This window comes from Gopherus flavomarginatus, chromosome 5 (assembly GCF_025201925.1).
Source record: "Gopherus flavomarginatus isolate rGopFla2 chromosome 5, rGopFla2.mat.asm, whole genome shotgun sequence".
Classification (NCBI taxonomy): Eukaryota; Metazoa; Chordata; order Testudines; family Testudinidae; genus Gopherus; species Gopherus flavomarginatus.
Genome location: NC_066621.1, coordinates 3,957,351 through 3,977,658, shown reverse-complemented (window position 1 = coordinate 3,977,658; position 20,308 = coordinate 3,957,351). Strand labels below are relative to the sequence as shown.

Genomic DNA, 20,308 nt, shown 5'->3' with positions numbered 1-20,308 from the left:
AGGCTTTTCCCCTTTCGGGGAAAAGGCCTGAGACAGAAATGGACACCCTGGGGGTTCCTGGGATAAACTATAGAAGATCAATGACCTATGCACTGAGAGAGTCAGCACCACAATTATACCCTGTTTTATTGCACCCCAGAACAGGTCCCTGCTTGCCAAACTTGTTGCGTGGGCTCATCTCAGGGTTCCCTCCCCACTCTGAACTTTAGGGTACAGATGTGGGGACCTGCATGAAGACCCCCTAGGCTTATTTTTACCAGTTTAGGCTAAAAACTTCCCAAGGCACAATTTTTTTTTATTATCTTAGGTTAAATAACGCTGCCACCACCAAGTGATTTAAACAAACATTTGGAGCCCTATGTCCCACAAATATCCCCCCAAGCAGCTACATCCCTTTTCCTGGGCAGGCCTGAGAATAATCCCCTCACCAATTGGTACAGACACAGACCCAAACCCTTGGATCTTAAAACAATGAAAAATTAATTAGGTTTTTAAAAGAAGAATTTTAATTAAAGAAAAGGTAAAGGAATCACCTCTGTAAAATCGGGATGGTTAAGTACTTTACAGAATAACAAAAGACTCAAGAACATAGAAGATCTTTCCTCTGGGCAAAACCTTAAAGTTACAAATTTAGGGATAAACCTCCCTCTAGACAAGGAAAATCACAAGCCAAAATAAAAGTAATCTAATGCATTTTTTCACTAGTACTTACTAATGGAGTTGGATAGCTTGCTTTTTTGATTTGTCTTTGGCAAGCACACACAACAGACAGACAAAGAACCAACAAAACAAAGCCTTTTCCCCCTCCCCAGATTTGAAAGTATCTTGTCCCTTTATGGGTCCTTTTGGTCAGGTGCCAGCTAGGTTACCTGAGCTTCTTAACCCTTTACAGGTAAAAGGATTTTGTGCTCTGACCAAGAGGGATTTTACAGTACTATATACAGAAAGGTGGTTACTCTTCTCTTTATATTTATGACAGCTCACTAGAGACCCAAGGTAGAAACTACAGAGCAAATGGCCCCTGCATTGTCTTTTAAGTGTTGGTAGCTGGATGACTATCTGAAGCCATTGTTCTTTGACTTGCAGACACCCTTTTCCTGGATTAACCCCATTTATTCATGCAGTAACACACCCCTTCACAATAATCAGACAAACAGAGGTAAATCAGGATAATGAATGAGCTCTCTGCCCCCCAGGGAACTGGAGAAAAGATCTCAGGAGCAGAGCATATTTTCATAGATGCACCTACTCTGCCTAGGCAGTCAGCAGACAGACCTGCTTTGCCACAGTGAAGGGGACCAAAGGGAAATGGGAGGTGGTGGATTACAGCAGGGAAACCACAGGTGGGCAAACATCTCGTTTTTGATTGAGAGAAATGCAGTTTATCTGGTGTGATTAGTGGAGGTATTCAAATGGTACAAAGGCAAGTGTGAGGTATGAGTCCTATAGGGCACATTTGGGTTTTAAATGCTCTATACAATTCCCTGGGCATTCTGAAGGAAACATTACTGTGGTCACTTTGCAAACATGAACCCTTCATAGCCCGGATGAATCCACAGAAAACCCCCTGAGCTTCCCAGGAAGCATAACCTTGGGCTGGATAAGTGCATTTGTGGGCCTCCGCCCTTGGGGCTGTGCCTAATCCATGCAGGGGAACTCCACGTCTCTTTACAGGCGTGTCCAAAATTAATGCTTGTTCATGGTGTCACTGTTCTGATAAACAGCTCTAATTCCTGGAAACGCTGGCCCACTCAGAAATGAAACTGAAACTTTTTTTATTCCTAGATTAGATCTCCCTTTCCACGTTTCACCAACTAGAGCTGCATCAAGATGAAAACAATTGGCTGTAATCAAGCACTGTTGCCTGTAGCCATGTTGCAATTTGTTTTTTAAAAAATGGCCTTTTATTCCCTAGGCCACTTTAGCAAACTCATGTAGTCCTTAGGCAAAACTCCTTGGAAGCCAGTAAGTTATTTTTGCCTGAATAAGGATGGTAGGATTTGTCCCTGAGTGAGAAAGACTTGGTAGGAACATCAGTTACATTAGAAGAACAGGAGTCCTTGTGGCACCTTAGAGACTAACAAATTTTTTTGAGCATAAGCTTTCGTTGGCTACAGCCCACTTCATCGGATGCATAGAATGGAACATATAGTGAGGAGATATATATACATACAGAGAACATGAAAAGGTGGGAGTTGCCCAACCAACTCTAAGAGGCTAATTAATTAAGATGAGCAATGATCAGCAGGAGAAAAAAAAACATTTTTTTTACATTAATTACAGTTACTGATTGTCTTACTTTCATTTGCAGGGGCTTAGGGCACCTGTTTCTAAAGACTGATGGGCAGCTGGGACAGCAGAGGAGGGGGAAAAAACCTGAGGCTCAGACAGTGCACAGTTTTGCCGGCAAAAGGCAGTTTTTGCTGACAAAATGGTGGAGGTGGACACATTACAAAGCTACTTTTGGCAGCAAAACTCTGCTGTTTTCTGACAAAAGAAAACTACCTCGAGGAGAGGCATAGAGCTTTTTGTGGCAAAGTTAAAGCAACACAGCATCAGTGTAGACACTGCCATTTGTTATATTGCCAGAACTGGCCTCCCTCAGTATCCCACAATGCCCACTTTTGAACTCGGCTGTCCTGTAGCCATGCGCCCCTCCTCTTTCACAGCTCCGGGAACATGGGCAGCGGGTATCCTTACATAGGCAGGGGTAGGCTGTGCCTTCCCAAACAGCCTAGTGTGGCCCTGCCCACACTTTGCCCTGAGGCCAGGCCCCCTCCTGCAGTTCCCAGAGTGCTCTGCCTTGGCAAGCCCAGGCTGGCTGGGACTGGCTGGCCTGCGTCCCACAAGGAGTCAGAGCTGCTGGTGCTAGGGCCATACCGCCTGGAGGCTGGCTGCACCGCCCAGAGCACCGAGGCTGGGGCCTCGCCCTCTGGCCATCCAGCGCTGGGGCTTGGGGCTGTGGTGGGGGTGCTCTGAGCTCCTGCAGGGGAGGGAGGCAGAAGGGGGGCATATGAGGTAGGGCCTTGGGCACAAGGAGAGGGCCTGGGGGCTAGTCTCCTGCAATGGCCGGGTCGCCGGCAGCCCATGAACACTTTTCTGTTTTCCGCTGTCCTGGAAAACACTGTTAAGAACTGAGAGGGGTTTTGGATAACACTGCTTTGTCGTTTTGCGGGGAAAGTCTGAAGAGCTTAAGACTGTTTGGCTCAGCAGAGTCCTTACTTTTGCAAAACAAGGTCCTGCTGTCTTGTTAATACCAACTCAAACCAAACCCATGCTCACACCAATTTCAGCTAACAGCTAAAATCATATTCAATCTTTTCACCACTGTTAAACCTATACCTATGTAAGCAGTGTCAGGATAAGCTCTACACTGACATCTGGTGGAAAGAATTTCAGAGAGTATATTTGCATAGGCACGCCTACCCTATCCCAGACTGCTGAGCGGTGGGACTGCTTGGTGACAAATGACTCACCCTCAGTTGGGTGGTACTTGCTAGACAAGGGACATGGGTTCCAAAACCCAGAGAATGGAGAGAGGCTGGGGATAGGTATCTGTGCCTGGTGGTGCAGGTGCCTGGTGGTGCCAGAAGCACCCGTTGCACCCCCTCCTCTCTCCACTGTGAAATATCAGAGTTGATTTTTTTTTATTCCCTCAAGACTCTAGATACAGGTTACTGAGCTGAAATCACTTTGGCTAATGGTGCACTAGCACTGGGGCTCCCCTACTATGAGCTGGAATCACTAAAGAGCTGAAATTATTGAGCTGAGATCACTGAGTACTGTGCTAACTAGGGGGGAGCCCAAAGCTATACTGTGGAACAGAGCTGCTGGTGGAGTGGAGCAGTTTGTGTGGACGGCTGGAGCGGATCATGGGACAGCTGGTGGAGCAGAGCGGCTGGCAGAGCGGAGTAGCTGTGAGATGGGTGGAGCGGCCCACAGAGCGCACTGAGCCGAGCAGTTTGCAGGGACAACTGGAGCAGCCCACAGTACAGCTGGTGGAGCAGAGCAGCTGGTGGAGCGGAGCAGTTTGTAAGGACGGCTGGAGGAGCAGAGTGGAGTGGCCGGTAAAGTGGAGCAGTTTGTGGAGAAGGTGGGAGCAGAACCCACGGAGAGGCAGGGCAGTTGGCCCTGGACCACGTAAGGTGCCCCTTTCTACCCAGGCTGGGGGGAGGGACCTCTGCAGATAAACTCTCGAACTTTGGGGGCTGCACTGACCCAGGACAGAGACTTTTGGGATTGTGGGACTTTTGGGACTGTGGGTGATTTGGGGGGTTGCTGGACTCAAGAGCCCAGGAAAGAGGACACAGCCCAATTTCCTGGGGTGGGTCTTTGCTCACAGTTGGGTCTATGAACTCTAGTTGAGGTGTTTTTCCCAATTTAGTGTTTGTTGTTTATCTCATGTATTAAACCTTTTCTGCTACACCAAGACTCTGTGCTTGCGAGAGGGGAAGCATTGCCTCTTTGAGGGGCCTAGGGGTGTGTGTAAGATTTTCCCAGGTCACTGGGTGGGGGCTTGAGCTGGTTTGGCATTGGGTTATTGAAACAGAACCCCTGGATACTGAACCCGGCCCTTGTTGCTGCCAACTCAGAGGGGCAGAAGGGTTACATCTACAGTGTCACCCAGCTCTCCCACCTCAGGCCCAGACTCTAGAGAGCTGCTCCAGCATCCACCCCAAGTGCTGCTCTGGAAGACTTTTCTTAATGCAGATGTTGTTTCTTTAAAATTGCATCACAAACAGTGAAAGTGAAAGCTTCAGAGACTTGGTGAGGAGAAGGGAAGGCACTGGCTCAGTTGCCATCTGACCGAAGAGCAGCGAAGATGTCTATCCTCTTCCAGGTGTTTGTAGAAGGGGTGGAGGGCAGAAGAAACATCATAGACGTGGCAAATAAAGAGCAGGAATTCAACAATATGACCACTGACAAATTCATGGAGATGGTGGCCACCAAGCTCCTGAAGAAGCCAGGTAAGGAGGAAGGAAATAAACTTATTTTAAAACCGAACAATTATTGTTAGAGTGAGATCACTGTCTGAGATGTATTTTGCATTTGGATAATTATACACCATCCAGCAGAACAACATTTTGGCAAAGTCCGTTTACATTATTGCAAGAGACTTGTGATTTTTTAAAATTAATTAGTTATTTCATCGACAGAGAAGTCAAGCAGCTAGAAATCATTTTCTTGAATGTTTAGTTATTTAACTTTTCGATCCAACGGTCCATATATGAAATGGCAGAAAAGTAATTATTTAGAGATCCACCGTACTAACTCTCCCTTTCTTTTATCACCAGGTTACCTACAATTTAGTTTGCTGTATGCTAACCAACAAATGGAAAGAGGGAAAAAATTCTCAGATTATTTTATCAGAAACAAGTCTACCTTCGTTATGGTTATACAGCTGCCTGGAGGAGGGGGTGACGTTGACTTAATGAAGGACTCAGTTTTCACATAGGAAATAATGTGCATCGGGGCCTACCCTGAACTGTGGTGGGTTCCTGCATAGGCATGGATTTGGTTATCATGTGCCTGGAAAGAAACCAGAGAGGGGAGTGGTGCTGAGCCTCAAAGGTCACTGTCACACCCAGAGCTCAGCACACCAGTGGGGGAACATGGCCATCACTGCCAGTCCGCCAAGCCACCAGGTTGCCAGTCCAGAACATCTGCCCGTGACAGACCAGCTGTCTTGTGTCCTGAAAACACCAACAAAAAGCTGTATTTCTCCCAACTTATCTGTTCTCTTCCTCCACTTCCCTTTGCATCCGTTTTGTTAAAAGCAGGAAAAGTAACAACAAAACTCACAGCTCTCAGCGAAAGAACGAACCGTCTTCCCCACTAAGAAATGAGCCAGAATGAGACTCTCACCAATATCCTCTCTGGAAAAAGGAACTTTAAGTTTTGCTTATGATTGTTTTGCTTAACACTCGCTTTCAAAATGCTTTGTCTGCTTTTGAATTCTTTTCTTGTGTATCCTGATTAATAAATTTCCAAGTTGCAATGTGAGGATTCTATTGTTTGCCAGGGGGCAAAGCAGCCTGAGGCTTTTGTACCACAAACCCTCAACCCTGCTTAACTGTTTAACATTGTCAGAGGACTGTTCTGTGTTGCTCTGGCCTCTTATTACGCTGAAATTAACAAACTAGCAAGCTGTGGGGTGGGGCTGTTAGGGTCCATGCCCAGACGTGACCTCTTTTCCGCTCACCCTCCCAGGCAGGGTCATCCTGAGGATTTATGGAACTCTATGCTGTATTCTTAAGCTGGTGCCCCTCTGCCCTGAGGGCAGCCTGGGCTCATGTGTGTTTTAGATAAGGGCAGACTTTCGAAGGATTTATTTAAAAAACGAGATATCTGAAGAGCCAAGCATCTAAGGCTAAGGATGAATACTCAAATTGTGCATCTAAAAATCAGTGCAAGGATTTTTTTAGAGATGTGATTTTTATAATCTTCAGCAACATACTGAAATATTTTTAAAGCAAATTTGAAACTAAGGTCCTGTAGACTGACATGTTCTGGGTAAACACTTGATCTTAACTCAGAAGAGCTGAGTTAAGTAATGCCCAACTGGTTTTATCAGTAAATTCAGAAATTGGCAGTATGTACCCGGGGGTTGGCAAATGCTAGTTAAACGCCTTCATTACCCCTTGACTGGCTCTTTAACAGTTTCAGTGTTGTGCTAATAGGTCTGGCAGGCTGGAGCCTTTTTCCACTTTTAAGTACTAGATCCCCTCCCGAGGAAGACTCACTTGGCTGCAGCAGCCAGCTGCGGTGGGAGCCTGCAGGAAGGGTCAGAGCAGGGATCAGAAGAGGCTGGAGGTTGCACACTAAGACCCAGACCCAGAGGTGCCACAAACTTTCGGGTGCCCCACGCACCCGTGCTGCCGGGGGCCGGGGTTAAACTAAGAGTCAAAGTCCGGGGTTCTGCAGTCCAGCCCTAGCAGCGATTGGTCCACTTCCGACCGGTCCCACCCCTGTATCCGCAGCTGATTGGTCCATGCCCCAGCTCCTGGCCCCGCTGGGAGGGGGTGACTGAGGACTAGCTCCTGGGCTTGTGACAAGGGGATCGGAGCCTGACCTGCGGCTGGTGCCAGAGAGACAAATCCCCCACCCCACAGCCGGCTCTGGCGCGGCAGGGTGGGGGTCTGTGCATCTGAGCCCTGCAGTGCCCCCTTCTCCCCCCCAGCCCCCTTAGCTTCAGGGCACAGGGAGGGCAGAATCCGAATCTCAATCTTACTTACTTGCAAGACCGTGGCGAGCTCAGTGTTAAGCTGGCCCCGGGCCGGGGCCATCTCCTGCCCTTCCGGGCTGGGGAGGCCCTCAGAGCTCTGAAAACCTGGAAATACAGAGTATACAGGGAATAAGGATTGCAGCCTGAGCCATAGCTGGCAATGGAGAGGCACCCTCCAGCAGGCCCAGTGGGGACCCCAACCAAGCCAGTGTAGGGGGGAGATTGTGCAGGTGGGTCCAGCAAGGATCCCGCCAACCCACCTGGCGTACTCCCCTTTCCTCCTTACTCTGCCCTTACCTGGCTGGCTGAACACATGGAGCTGCAAGCTCTATACACAGGGATGCAGCTACCTCTGGGGTGGGGCACGGGGGCTGTTTACATGGGGATCCATCACCCAGCGCTGAGATGCAGCCGCCTCTCGGGTAGGGCAAGCTGGTGCCACCAGAGCTAGGACAAACAGGGAGGGAGTTTTTTGTATCCATTTGCAGTGGGGGATGTTGGAGACAGAATGGGGTCACAGGAGCTGGGATTTGGCCATTTCTTTAGGCCGCTGCAGGCGCTCTGGGGGCAGCATCAGGCCAAGAGGCTGCTGGATACCGGAGTGGCTACTCCCCTGAAAGCCTGGACAACTGGATGCTACGAGACAAGGGGCACAAATTGTTCAAAGTTGGACAACTGTTTTGTTTTAAACTCATCTAGTAGCACCATGTGTTTTTTTTAACAAGTTTGTTAACACAGTTGTATTGCTTATCATTCAGTTTTACACAAACCTGTGTTTTCCCTCTTTGAACGCCACCTTTTGCTCTCAGCGTTTGTTGTAAAGTGCGGTTTGAGTGAAACGGTTGGGTGTCACCGATCCTGAAGCATTTCTTTGAGTGCCGGCTGCTAGGGATTTCCATCATGACAAGTGTTGACATTAAAATGAGAACGAAACGTGTGCTTTGTCTATTGACAATGTTCTTTGTTTTGATTATTACATCCATCCAAACTATGGTTTTCCTCAAGGGGTGTGAATAGTGGGCTCCAGTGCCTCTTGCCACCTCACAGGTAGGCCGCAGGGAAATGTTTGGGAACCCCTGGGTTAGCACAATGCGGGCCGGGCATCAGGACTCCTGGGTTCCTTTCCCAGCCCTAGGACGGCCGACCCTCTATTACCATTGTTCTTCATTCAGTCCATCCTAAGTACAGCCCCTGTTCCCAGCTGGCTTGCGTGTGTATGTTCTTTCTGTGTGCTGTCCCCAGCTCCGGGCCCATAGCCGGTTCAACAAACCTGGACAGTACAACCAGCGTAGTTAAGTTGCTGAAGGCAGGAAGGTTGTTGCTCTAGTAACGCTGTTTCGGTGGCTCAGAGCTTCTGTCCTTGGAGCAGCAGATCAGGCAGGCTGCTCATGCAACAGACCTTGGTGATCCTTCTAAAGAAAGCCCACCCGCACGGTTCAGTGACAAAGGCAGTCGGCCAGGTTTCTTGTCTCATAGGCACAGTCCCAGCATCCGCAGTCACAGGTACACTGGCACATGAGTGCCTAGGAGCAGCGCGAGTTTTTGCTGTTTCCCGCACAAAGGGTTATGGCGAAGTCCCCTGACATTTATACACTGGAGACAAACAACCGGAATACACAACTCACACCTCACTGTACGTACTGACATCTGTTTGTTATCTCCCCTTGTTCCTGATATAGGGCCCTCCATTTATAAGAATCAATTGGATTTAGTGATCAAAACCACTGGGACAACATCACTCCTACTACCCTGCTGTAAGCATCAACCGCTTATGAGAATCAAAGCACGCAGGACAGATGTGATTTTTATACAAGTTATGTCCCCAATGCACTGTATCCTTGGCCATTATACCGCCAAGTCGTCTTAGCTTGTAGTAGATTGGAGTGTATCTAGTCTAGCCTGGAAATATATTTATGTAAATAGCTAATGCCTAAAACACTAACAACAACTCTACCAAATTCCTGTATTAAATAATAAACTTATAGGCCTCTTCTTTAATACATGGTTCAGGCCTCAGATATTTCCCAGTGCTCCAGGATCTCTCTCTCTCCACTACAGCCCCTAGGAACCTGAGAGGGCTGCTGGGCACCATGCCAGGCTCAAAGAGACCTTGTCCCGGGCACGTGATGGGAGAAAAATATTTTGGACGGAGATCCAGATGGGCATGTTTATCCTGCTGGCCTCTGCCTCATTGGCCACGCTGGGTCAGATGAGCCCTGGGGACGGGGGAGCAGGGGCGGGAGAACTTCGGGAAGCCCCTGACCAGCCACCAGAGGAGAGCAGAAGGTGAAGGGAAGGAGGTCACTGCTGAGTGTTCGTTTTAGACTTCACAGGCTGGTTTTTCCCTCCCCTGCTTCCTCCCAACATGAGCCTGTGGCGGAGATTGACCCTGCTGGTGTCCAAGGGGCGAAGTTTAGCCACAGCGCCGGCCAGCGCCGGGAGTCACCACGGGGACGGGACAGGAGGTGAGAGACGAGTGAGGGTGGAGTGGGATATGGGGCCTCTCCTTTCTTGGTGCTCATTCTGATCCAGCCGCAGGGGACTGACTGGGAACAGGGGGGATGAGACATGAAGCCTTTCCCCAATAGGAGCTGCTGGATCTGATCCTGTCCAAGCTGAGTCCATCTGGCACTCATTCAATGGCCTTGTGAAATGAGTTTGTTGGGTCTCAGCCCCAGCACCCACATCTCAGCCCCCTGTCCCCACCAGCACGAACGAGCCCCCTGGCTGGCAGCCACAACAGAGAGGCTGAGGGCTGGATAGTCCAGGGAACCAGAGCTCCCCCTCCCTGGGGATGGGGTGGTGTGTGGAGAGGAGCAGTGTGTCGGGGGATGGGGAACCTCGCCCCAGGGCTGCCTTGCTCTGGAAGTGGGAGATCATTAGTCCCTGGTTGATCCTGATTTGGTTACAGAAACAGCCAGAGCAAAAGGGTTTAGTGGGAGTCAAGCAGTGGAGGGCATCTGCCAAGTTCTGCACAGGAGTATAACTGCAAGCCTGCCTCCCTCTAGACTTACCCCCCCTGCACCCCATGTAATCCTTGTGCAGCCAAATCCAGCAGGGTCACCCCAGCCAGATTCAGGGCAACATGGGCCAGGCTGGACTGTCCCCATGGTCAAGAGCTGGGGGCCTTAGGAGCGGGCTCCAAACCCGTCTCTCAGCACCAGCTCCTGAGACTGCAGATCACCCAGCTGAACCGGGTCCCCACTTCCTATGGCTGGGCGGTGGCTGAGCAGCATTATTTATTCCCCTGACAGGTGGGCTGTGCCCCCGCTGATGCTGCCGTTGGACTGGGCCCTGGAGCGATGCCAGAGCGTCAGGCCTGGGCTATATTTACCCACCAGGAGAAGGGGGAGGCTGCAGACAGAGTGTGTCTTTGAAATTGACCTCTGCTGCTTCCCTTTGGGAACAGCGAGGAGGGGCTGTGCTGCAGGGGAGCATGGCAGGGGCTCAGTAGGGGGCGCTCTCCCTGCTGTCAATGCCAGCCCCAATGCAGCGCAAGGGGGTGCTGTGCTATGGAGGGGAGATGGGGGGGTCAGTAGGGGGCGCTCTCCCCGCTGTCAATGCCAGCCCAAATGCAGCACTAAGGGGCACTATACTTCAGGGAGCAGGACAGGGGGCTCAGTAGGTGATGGTCTCCCTGGGCAGTCAGTGATGTCCCCAATGCAGCACTAGGGGGCGCTGTGCTATGGGGTTGGCTCAGAATGGGACACTCTCCCCGCTGTCAGTGCTGGCCTCAATGCAGCGCGAGGGGGCGCTGTGCTATGGGGGAGGACCTGGGGGCTCAGTAGGGGGTGCTCTCCCCTCTGTCAGTGCTGGCCTCAATGCAGCGCGAGGGGGCGCTGTGCTATGGGGGAAGACCTGGGGGTTCAGTAGGGGGTGCTCTCCCCTCTGTCAGTGCTGGCCGCAATGCAGCGCGAGGGGGCGCTGTGCTATGGGGGAAGACCTGGGGGCTCAGTAGGGGGTGCTCTCCCCTCTGTCAGTGGTGGCCCCAATGCAGCATAAGGGGCACTATACTTCAGGGAGCAGGACAGGGGGCTCAGTAGGGGTTGCTCTCCCTGGGCAGTCAGTGATGTCCCCAATGCAGCACTAGGAGGCGCTGTGCTGCAGGAAGCATAGAGTGACCAGACAGCAAGTGTGAAAAATCGGGATGAGGTAGGGGTGGGGGGGTAATAGGTGCTTATATTAAAAAAAAGCCCCCAAAATCGGGACTGTCCCTATAAAATTGGAACATCTGGTCACCCTAAGGGAGCGGGATGGGGGCTCAGTAGGGGACTCTTTCCCCAGGCAGTCGGTGCTGACCCCAATGCCCCAGGGCAGGGTAGGGGTCATGCACTCTGCAGTGACTGTCTCTGCAGCCAGGACATGGAGGATCCTGTCATTTGTGGTGGCGCTGCCCGGCGTGGCTATCTGCATGCTGAACGCCTGGCTGCAGATGGAGAATCACCCCTACAAGCCCGAGGAGTTCGTGCCTTACCACCACCTGCGTATTCGCACCAAGGTACAAGAAATTGGGTTACACAGGCCCACGGGGTGGAGCTGCGGCAGGATGCGGGGGCGGGATACTGGGCTGGATGGGCCCATGAGGCTGATCTGGGCTGTCAGGGAGGCAGGATACCCTGCTAGGTGGGCCTGTGGCTCTGAGCTGGGCTGACAAGGGTTGCTAACCCTCATGGGAGTCTCTCAGAATTGGGCTTCTTCTCCCAGAGGCTACTCAAGCCAAACCAGGAGATTTTAGGCTGCTAAAAGTCTGGCAGCACAGGGGACTGAGGCAGGCTCCCTGCCTGCCCTGGCCCCGTGCTGCTACTGGAAGTGGCTGGCATACCCCTGTGGCCTCGGGGAGGGGGGGCGGAGCTGGGGGGTCTCTGCATGCTGCCCCCACCCCAAGAGCCAACTCCACAGCTCCCACTGGCCAGGAACTGTGGCCAAGGGGAGCTGCGCGGGCAGTGTCTGCAGACAAGGGCAGCGCACGGAGACCCCTGCCCGCCTCCCTCCCCCGGGGCTGGACACGTCAGCCACTTCTGGGAGTGGCAAAGAGCCAGGGCAGGCAGAGGACCTGTCTCAGCCCCAATGCGCTGCCAATCAGGCGCCAACTGAGGTAAGCGCTGCCCAGCCAGAGCCCACATCCCTCACCTCTTCCCACACCCCAAACCCCTGCCCCAGCACTGAGCCGCCTCCTGCACCCAAGTTCTGCCTATAGGCATGTCCCTGCATGCCTTGCTGAGTTATAAGGTGTCTCTGCCTTCACTCCATGGGTCAGTTGTATAGCTGATGGTCCTTAATGGGCCATCAGGCTGGCTTGGCAGTGCTGATGCCAAACTGTCTGGGGTGTCACCCAGAAGCAGAGCACAAGTTGAAATACAGACATACTGTAACTCCGCACTTAACATTATAGTTCTGTTCCTGAAAAAATGCTACTTTAAGCAAAACGATGTTAAGTGAATCTAATTGCCCCATAAGAATTAATGTAACTGGGGGGATCAGGTTCCAGGGAAATTTTTTTTTTTGCCAGACAAAAGACTGTACACACACACACACACACACACACACACACACACAGTATAAGTTTTAAACAAACAATGTAATACTGTACATAGCAATGATGATTGTGAAGCTTGGTTGAGGTGGAGAAGTCAGAGGGAGGGATATTTCCCAGGGAACGCCCTACTGCTAAATGATGAACTAGCACTCAGCTGAGCCCTCCAGGGTTAAGACATTGTTGTTAATGTAGCCTCACATTCTACAGCATGGCCGAGAGAGACACAAATTGCCCCTTTAAGTACGCTGACCCCACTCTAAGTACATTGCTATTTTAAGTAGATCAGCAAGTTGAGCCAGCAAACGTCCTCTGTCCTGAGCCCTGTGGTGTTCCTGCCCTGCTCTGTGGAGGTGTGGGGGCAAGAGCAGGGGAAGGAGCGGGAAGGAGGGGGACACCCTGACAGCCCCTCCCCCCCAGCCAGGACCGGCTTTAGGCACCAGCAAGCCAAGCACATGCTTGGAGTAGCACAATTCTGGGGGTGGCATTCCAGTGAGGTTTGGGGGTTTTTTCCCTTCAGCATTGATGCTCCCGGGAGCAGCTCCAAGGCAGAGGGCAGGAGCAGCACAAGGCAGTGGGGGGAGGAACAGTTGAACTGCCAGCAATTGATATCCTGCTGGGTGGCTGCTGCACAGGGAACTTAGGGGAGTGGGGAGCTGATAGGGCCAGGGGCAGCAGGTTTGCAGAAATTTTGGTGGTGGCCAGAATGCCCAGGGTCCACTCCTCCAAACTCCACCACCCACCTGCCTAAGGCTCTGGGAGGGAGTTTGGGTGGGGGGATGAGGTCTGGGGTGCAGGCCCTGGGCTGGGGAAGGGGATTGGGGTGCAGGGTGCAGGCTCTAGGCGGGAGTTTTGGTGCAGAAGGGGTGAGAGGTTGGACTTTGGGAGGAAATTTGTGTGGGGAGGGGGTCTGGGGTGCACGCTCTGGGATAGCATTTGGGTGCTGGATGCATGCTCCAGGCTGGGGCAGGGGGTGGGGGTGCAGGAGGGGGTGAGGCATGCAGGCTCTGGGACTGAGTTTGGGTGCAGGTTCTGGGAGGGAGTTTGGGGATAGGAGAGGGTGCGGAGGGAGGGGGTGCAAGCTCAGGAACGGAGTTTGGGTGTAGGCTCTGGGCTAGGGCAAGGAGTGGGAGTGTATGAGGGGGTGGGGATGCAGGTTCTGGGAGAGAGTTTGGGAGTAATAGGGGTGTGTGGGAAGGGGGCAGGGGGTGCAAGCTCTTTGATGGAGTTTGGGTGCTGGGTGCTGGTTCCAGGCTGGGGCAGGGGGTGTGGGTGCAGGCTCTGGGCTGGGGGCAGGTTCTGGGAGGGAGTTTGGGGACAGGAGGGGGTGCGGAGAGAGGGAGTTCTGGCTCTGGGAGGGAGTTTGGGAGTGGGAGGGGGGCTATGGGAAAGGAGTGGGGTGCAGGTTTGGGAGGGAGATTGGGGGCAGGAGGGGGTGTGGAGGGAGGGAGTTGTGGCTCTAGGAGGGAGTTTGGGGATGCAAGGGGGTGTGGGAAGGGGGAGGGGTGCAGGTTTGGGAGGGAGATTGGGGGCAGGAGGGGGTGCGGAGGGAGGGAGTTGTGGCTCTAGGAGTGAGTTTGGGGATGCGAAGGGGTGTGGGAAGGGGGAGGGGTGCAGGTTTGGGAGGGAGATTGGGGGCAGGAGGGGGTGCGGAGGGAGGGAGTTGTGGCTCTAGGAGGGAGTTTGGGGATGCGAGGGGGTGTGGGAAGGGGGAGGGGTGCAGGTTTGGGAGGGAGATTGGGGGCAGGAGGGGGTGCGGAGGGAGGGAGTTGTGGCTCTAGGAGGGAGTTTGGGGATGCGAGGGGGTGTGGGAAGGGGGTGGGATGCAGGTTCTGGGAGGGAGATTGGGGGCAGGAGGGAGTGCGGAGGGAGGGAGTTGTGGCTCTAGGAGGGAGTTTGGGGATGCGAGGGGGTGTGGGAAGGGGGAGGGGTGCAGGTTTGGGAGGGAGATTGGGGCAGGAGGGGGTGCGGAGGGAGGGAGTTGTGGCTCTAGGAGGGAGTTTGGGGATGCGAGGGGGTGTGGGAAGGGGGAGGGGTGCAGGTTTGGGAGGGAGATTGGGGGCAGGAGGGGGTGCAGAGGGAAGGATGCAGGCTCTGAGTGGGAGTTTGAGGGTGGGAGGGGGTGTGGGAAGAGGGAGGGGTGCAGGCTCTGGGAGGGGGTGGTGGGGTGCAGCACCTACCTTGGGCTCCTAGGAAGGGCAGGCCAGAAGGCCTCCATGTGCTGCTACCCCCAGGCACTGCCCCCGCAGCTTCCTATTGGCCACAGGGGAACTCTGGGTGGGAGCAGCACGTGTAATCACAGCCCCACCCCACCCCAGGGTCACAGGGGGCGGCTGGCAGCCACGTAGCATGAATAGGCAGGAAGTCGCTCAGCTCCGCTGTGCTGCTGGTGGGGGGTGGGGGCTGTTTTAAATCACCCGGGGAAGGCGCGCAGCGGGGGGAGAGGAGGGAGCGCCCTGCGGCAGAAGGCGATGCCAAGGGAGAGACCCAGCCTCAAACATTGCTGGAGCCGGACCCGGAATATGACTGGTGCCCAGGCACCACGGGCCCATAGAACTCACCACCCATGGATGGGATCTGCCGGTCCACCCTGGTTCCAAGCCCCCACCAGTAGCTCCAACGGGCTGCTCTTCCTGTAAACAGTGGACAAAGCAGGCGGCTGCCAAACAATGTTATAAGGGAGCATTGCACAACTTTAAACGAGCATGTTCCCTAATTGATCAGCAACATAACAACGTTAACCAGGACACCATTAAATGAGGATTACTGGACATAACGTATCTATAACTTCTAGTACAAAGATGATACAAACATATAAACAAGATGATCGTATCTGGCAAATTATAACATTTTTGCAGCTACCTTACATGGCATATCTGGCTGTGACCGGTGTCCCAGTAGGGCATAGTCGTGGTCACTCAATTAAGGTGAACTGCAAAGAATGGGGCAGACAATGCCCATAAAGCTTGTGGATATTCCAATACTTATAACTTAACATACCAAAATAATGCATGCATATGGCTAGCATAATCATAACCAGCAAACCATAACCTTTTCATAGACACCTCACTTGACAACCTTCGTCGAGATTTGCTGCAAATATATAACAGTGGTTGCAACAATGCTCTATGTGGTCATATTGTAATCAGATAACGTCCCAGAACTTGCACCCCGCACACCCTCCTGCACCCCAACCCCCTGCCTCAGGCTCAGCTCGGAGCCCCCTCCCACACTGCGAATCCCTTGGCCCCAGCCCAGAGCCCGCACCCCAACCCCCTGCCCCAGCCCGGTGAAAGTGAGTGAGGGTGGGGGAGAGTGAGCGACAGAGGGAGGGGGATGGAGTGAACAGAGAGGTGAGCGGGATGGGACCTCAGAGAAGGGACAGGCCAGGGGCCAGGACAAGGGTGTTTGGGTTTGTGTGATTAGACAGTTGGCAACCCTTGCTGTCAGGTAGGGGGCCGGATACCAAGCTAGCTGGGCCTGTGAGTTTGAAACATAGCAATGAAAGCATCCCTAGCTGAGAGGTGCAGTGAGTTTTCTGGCCTCAGGGCAGGCAGCCCGGAGATAGCCAAGGTGCAGAGACACCCCCTCTCCTGACCCCCTCTCTTTCTTTGCAGGCATTCCCCTGGGCTGATGGGAACCACACCCTCTTCCACAACCCCCACACCAACCCCCTGCCCACAGGCTACGAAGAAGCAAGGGGACATCACTGAGCCACCCTCCCTCGGGTCCCCCGACCTAGTGACAATAAACCTGAGTGGATCTGTCTCCCAGGAGATTTATTTACATTCTGGCCCATTCAACAGCTTGGGAAGGGACACAAGGCGGGAACCCCTGGATCCGGGATCCGCTCTGTGCCCCCAGGGCTGGGACATGTGGGAGACTGCACTTTGCCAAGCTGATTGCCACCCCTGAGATGGGGACTCCAGGGGCAGAGCTGGGTGAGCGCAGAGCGCCGGGAGGGAAAATGGGTTCATCCTCCAGGAGCGACACTGATCCCCCCAGCTGGGAACTGGAGCGTCCCCGTGGCAAGCAGGGTCTGGGCACCCGCTACGAACCAAGAGCCTGGGGTGGGACCAGCTGCCCGCCTGGGAACCTGTCTGGCTGCTGTGGGCTCAGGAGGGCCTAAATGGCCAAACCCCAGCTCCAGCAATCCCATTCTGTCTCCTGAAATCCCCCACTACTGTTTCAATTGCAGACAGAGATCCTCTTCACCTGCTGCCCTAAAGTCTTTTGCAGCGTTGCTGTTAGACACCAGTTTGCCCTACTCCAGAGGTGGCTGCATCTCTGCGCCAGGCAAGGGATCCCTGCATAAAGAGTCCCTCTGCCCCACCCTAGGGGTGGCTGTGGCTAAGTGCCTGTGGAGGTATCCCTGTGTAAACAGCCTGTAGCTCAATTATTCACTCAACCAGCTCATGGCAGCATTAGGTGGAAAAGGGGGGTGGGGAGGTTCTGGCTGAGTTAGGGGTACCCTCAGCACAGATCTTCCCTCCCATGCTACCCTAGAGCTGGTTAGGAGGTGGGGGAGGTCCCAGCTGTGGCTCTGGCTCTGGTCCCGGAGAGGGGCAGAGGGGAGGGAGTGGGCACAGGAAACTCCTTGTGCTGTTACAGCTTCTGCTCCCAACATAGAGGAGCGGGGGATTTAACCCTTCATTCTCCTAATAGGAGGAATTATCACCCTGCCTGACTTTCAGAGTCACTGCACAGCTCTGAGCACAAAGATCGAATATCAGCTAGACAGGGCTATCCCCCCCGTAGGGCAGGCTTTAGGAAGTGCAGGGCCCAATTCGAACAGTTTCGAAGGCCCCCGCAGGGATGACTCAAAAAACAACAACAACACGTGGGGCTTGTACTCACCGGGCGGTGCTCTGAGTCTTCGGTGGCACTTCAGCGGCGGGTTCTTCACTCGCTCCAGGTCTTCAGCGGCACTGAAGGACCAGCCTCCGAAGTGCCGCCGAAGACCCAGAGCAAGCAAAGGACCCACTGCCGAAGTGCCACGGAAGACTCGGAGTGCCGCCAGGTGAGTAAAAATTAAAAAGAGGCCTCTAGCCAGAGAAGGGATTCTCACGGGGCGCGGGGCCCGATTCAGGGGAATTGGTGGAATTGGCCTAAAGCCAGCCCTGCCTCCCCGTCCCCATTTTTGATCCCCAGGGCCAGTATTCTGTTGATTTTTGTTTAATTACCCCTTTTAATAAGACTGAAAGGAGGGTGAGGAAACCAGGCCCAAACGGAACAGGGCTCACATTGCTTTACAGCAGCAACTGGAAAAACCAATGTCCAAAGTGGAGCTGTCAGGTCAAGGGGCAGTTAAGATTTGGGGGCTGAGGCAGGTGTTTTGCAGTGAGGGGGGGCTTGTTACTCCAGAGACAGAAATGGAGACACAGAGACTGGAAGAGAGAATGTGGACAAGGTCACATGACAAGATAATGTCAGGGAACCCAAGAGTCCTGACGCCCAGCCCTATCCACCCCCCTGCTCTAACCTACTAGTCCCCACTCTCCTCCCAGAGCTGGGCATGGAACCCAGGAGTCCTGATGCCCAGCCCTATCCACCCCCCTGCTCTAACCCACTAGTCCCCACTCCCCTCCCAGAGCTGGGCATGGGACTCAGGAGTCCTGACGCCCAGCCCTAGCCACCCCCCTGCTCTAACTCACTAGTCCCCACTCCCCTCCCAGAGCTGGGCATGGAACCCAGGAGTCCTGACGCCCAGCCCTAGCCACCCCCCTGCTCTAACCCACTAGTCCCCACTCCCCTCCCAGAGCTGGGCATCCTGATTTCGGATCCCGCTGCAGGAGCTGTCACTCCCATGTCTAGCCACCCCTCTGCTGAGCAATTAATTCTGGCCCCAGCGCCCATCACTTCTGTTTCCACAGGCCCCCACAGGGCTCAGGTACACAGACCCCTGCCCACCCCCATTGTCGCCTCGGAGCTGGGTTGGGGCGAGGGGTTCTCCAATCCCACCTGTGGGTCAGCTCCAATCCCCCCTGTCGTCTTCTTCTGTGGCATGAGGCATGGGATACTTGCAGGTTTCAACTAGTGCAAAAGGAGGATTCTCTGTAGCTTGACGATTTGAGGACTTCAGTGACTCAGCTGGAGGTTCTGGGTCTATTACAGGAGCAGGTGGGTGAGGTCCTGTGGCCTGCAATGTGCAGGAGGCCAGACAAGATGATCATGATGGTGCTTTCTGGCCTCAAAGCCTGAGGGTACAAATCCCTGCAGCCACTTCCTCTTGGCACCAATTTCCAGCCTCTGCCGCTGGTTCTCTCCCTCCCTTCCCGGGGGGTGGGGGCTGCCTCTGGCTGTGTCTCCCCTGTGCCTGATGCTCTGCTCATGGCCGGCCAGTGATCCCCGGGGCTGCAGATACACACATATGGGGCTGGGGGACCCAGGTGTCCAGGCCGCTGGGACAGGACAGTCCCTTCGCTGTGACAGCCCCCTTACAGCACCGCTCTGGGAAGTGGCCAGGCTCAGCGCTCATTGGTTTTAACCCTCTAATTCTCCACTGCGTAGAGGGGTTCCCAACAGGGACAGAACCAGGGAAATCCACAGCCTCCTCCCTCTTTGGTCTCAGACCTCTGGCTCCTTCCCCATCAAGCAGAACCTCCCTGTCTCGCTGGGTCAGACCTTGCGGCCCACCCCGCCCCTGACACTGCCTGCCACCAGGAAGGCGCGAGAGCCCTGCAGTGGACACTTTGGGGATCAGCCACCCATGGGGACATTTCTTCAGAAATAGTTTTCATGGCGTCATAGCTGTTCCGGCTGGACAGCGGGCTCTAGTCTGACTTGCTGTAGAGAACAGGTCGGAGGATTTCACCTGGTCCCCCTGTATGGACCAATGCGTTTGGCTAAAGTACCCTCCAGTCTGGATTTGAAGCCAGTGAGAGACGGAGAATCCACCACTTCTCTTGGGAATTTGTCCGAAGGGTTAATCACCTTCATTGGGAAAAAGAGGGGGGGTCTCATTTCCGGTAGGTGCTTGTCTGGCTTCAGCTTCCAGCCACTGGTTCTTGTTCTGCTTTTCTCTGCGAGAGTAGAGAGCCCTGCGGTACCCGGCCTTGTCTCCCTGGGGAGATAATCATTGTCACAGATCCACAGGCCTGGTGATCTCACACGGCTCTGGAGCAGCCCCTGGAAGGAGCCTTTCAGTGCGCCAGCCCCCTTCGGGTCACGCTCTCTCACTGGGGTGAGCCCGTTGGCTTCCCTGCCTCCTGGGCCCAAACTTTGGAGCCTGTAGCAGCCCTGCTTCCACCCAGGAGTGCCCTGTGGCAAGTCAGCCTGAGCTGGACACTGGAGGGAGATGTGTACCCCCAAAGGGAGCCAGGTACCCCCGCCCTCAGCAGCCGCAGTGACTCTCAGCCAGCCCTGGAAAAGCAGGCAGGTTCTTAGATGTCTGGAGCACAGCATCGAAACCCCGTAGTTAGCACAGAGAGCAGAAAGTTACAGCACAGTCCATCTGGGTTGGTCCAGACTCGCCCTCTGAACCCTCTTTTGTCCCAGGACAGAAGCTTCTCCTCCTGCCTCCAGCAGCTCACACTTAACAACCTCACCCA

The 20,308-nt window shown here is 53.9% G+C and overlaps 1 protein-coding gene across 1 annotated transcript; it reads left to right on the top strand.

The window, feature by feature from the left end:
- Nucleotides 1-9,471: 9,471 nt before the first annotated feature.
- Nucleotides 9,472-16,526, top strand: LOC127052901 (cytochrome c oxidase subunit 6A2, mitochondrial-like). Its single transcript, XM_050957049.1, has 3 exons — nucleotides 9,472-9,690; nucleotides 11,581-11,723; nucleotides 16,376-16,526. Exons 1-3 carry the CDS (start codon nucleotides 9,591-9,593, stop codon nucleotides 16,469-16,471), a joined length of 339 nt encoding a protein of 112 aa, XP_050813006.1. The 5' UTR covers nucleotides 9,472-9,590; the 3' UTR covers nucleotides 16,472-16,526.
- Nucleotides 16,527-20,308: the final 3,782 nt, after the last annotated feature.

Excerpts from the sequence above, each read along its gene's own strand:
- LOC127052901 (XM_050957049.1), top strand. The coding sequence starts at position 9,591 with ATGAGCCTGTGGCGGAGATTGACCCTGCTGGTGTCCAAGGGGCGAAGT. Across the intron at positions 9,691-11,580 it reads CCACGGGGACGGGACAGGAG|CCAGGACATGGAGGATCCTG; the intron begins GTGAGAGACGAG and ends CTGTCTCTGCAG. Across the intron at positions 11,724-16,375 it reads ACCTGCGTATTCGCACCAAG|GCATTCCCCTGGGCTGATGG; the intron begins GTACAAGAAATT and ends CTTTCTTTGCAG.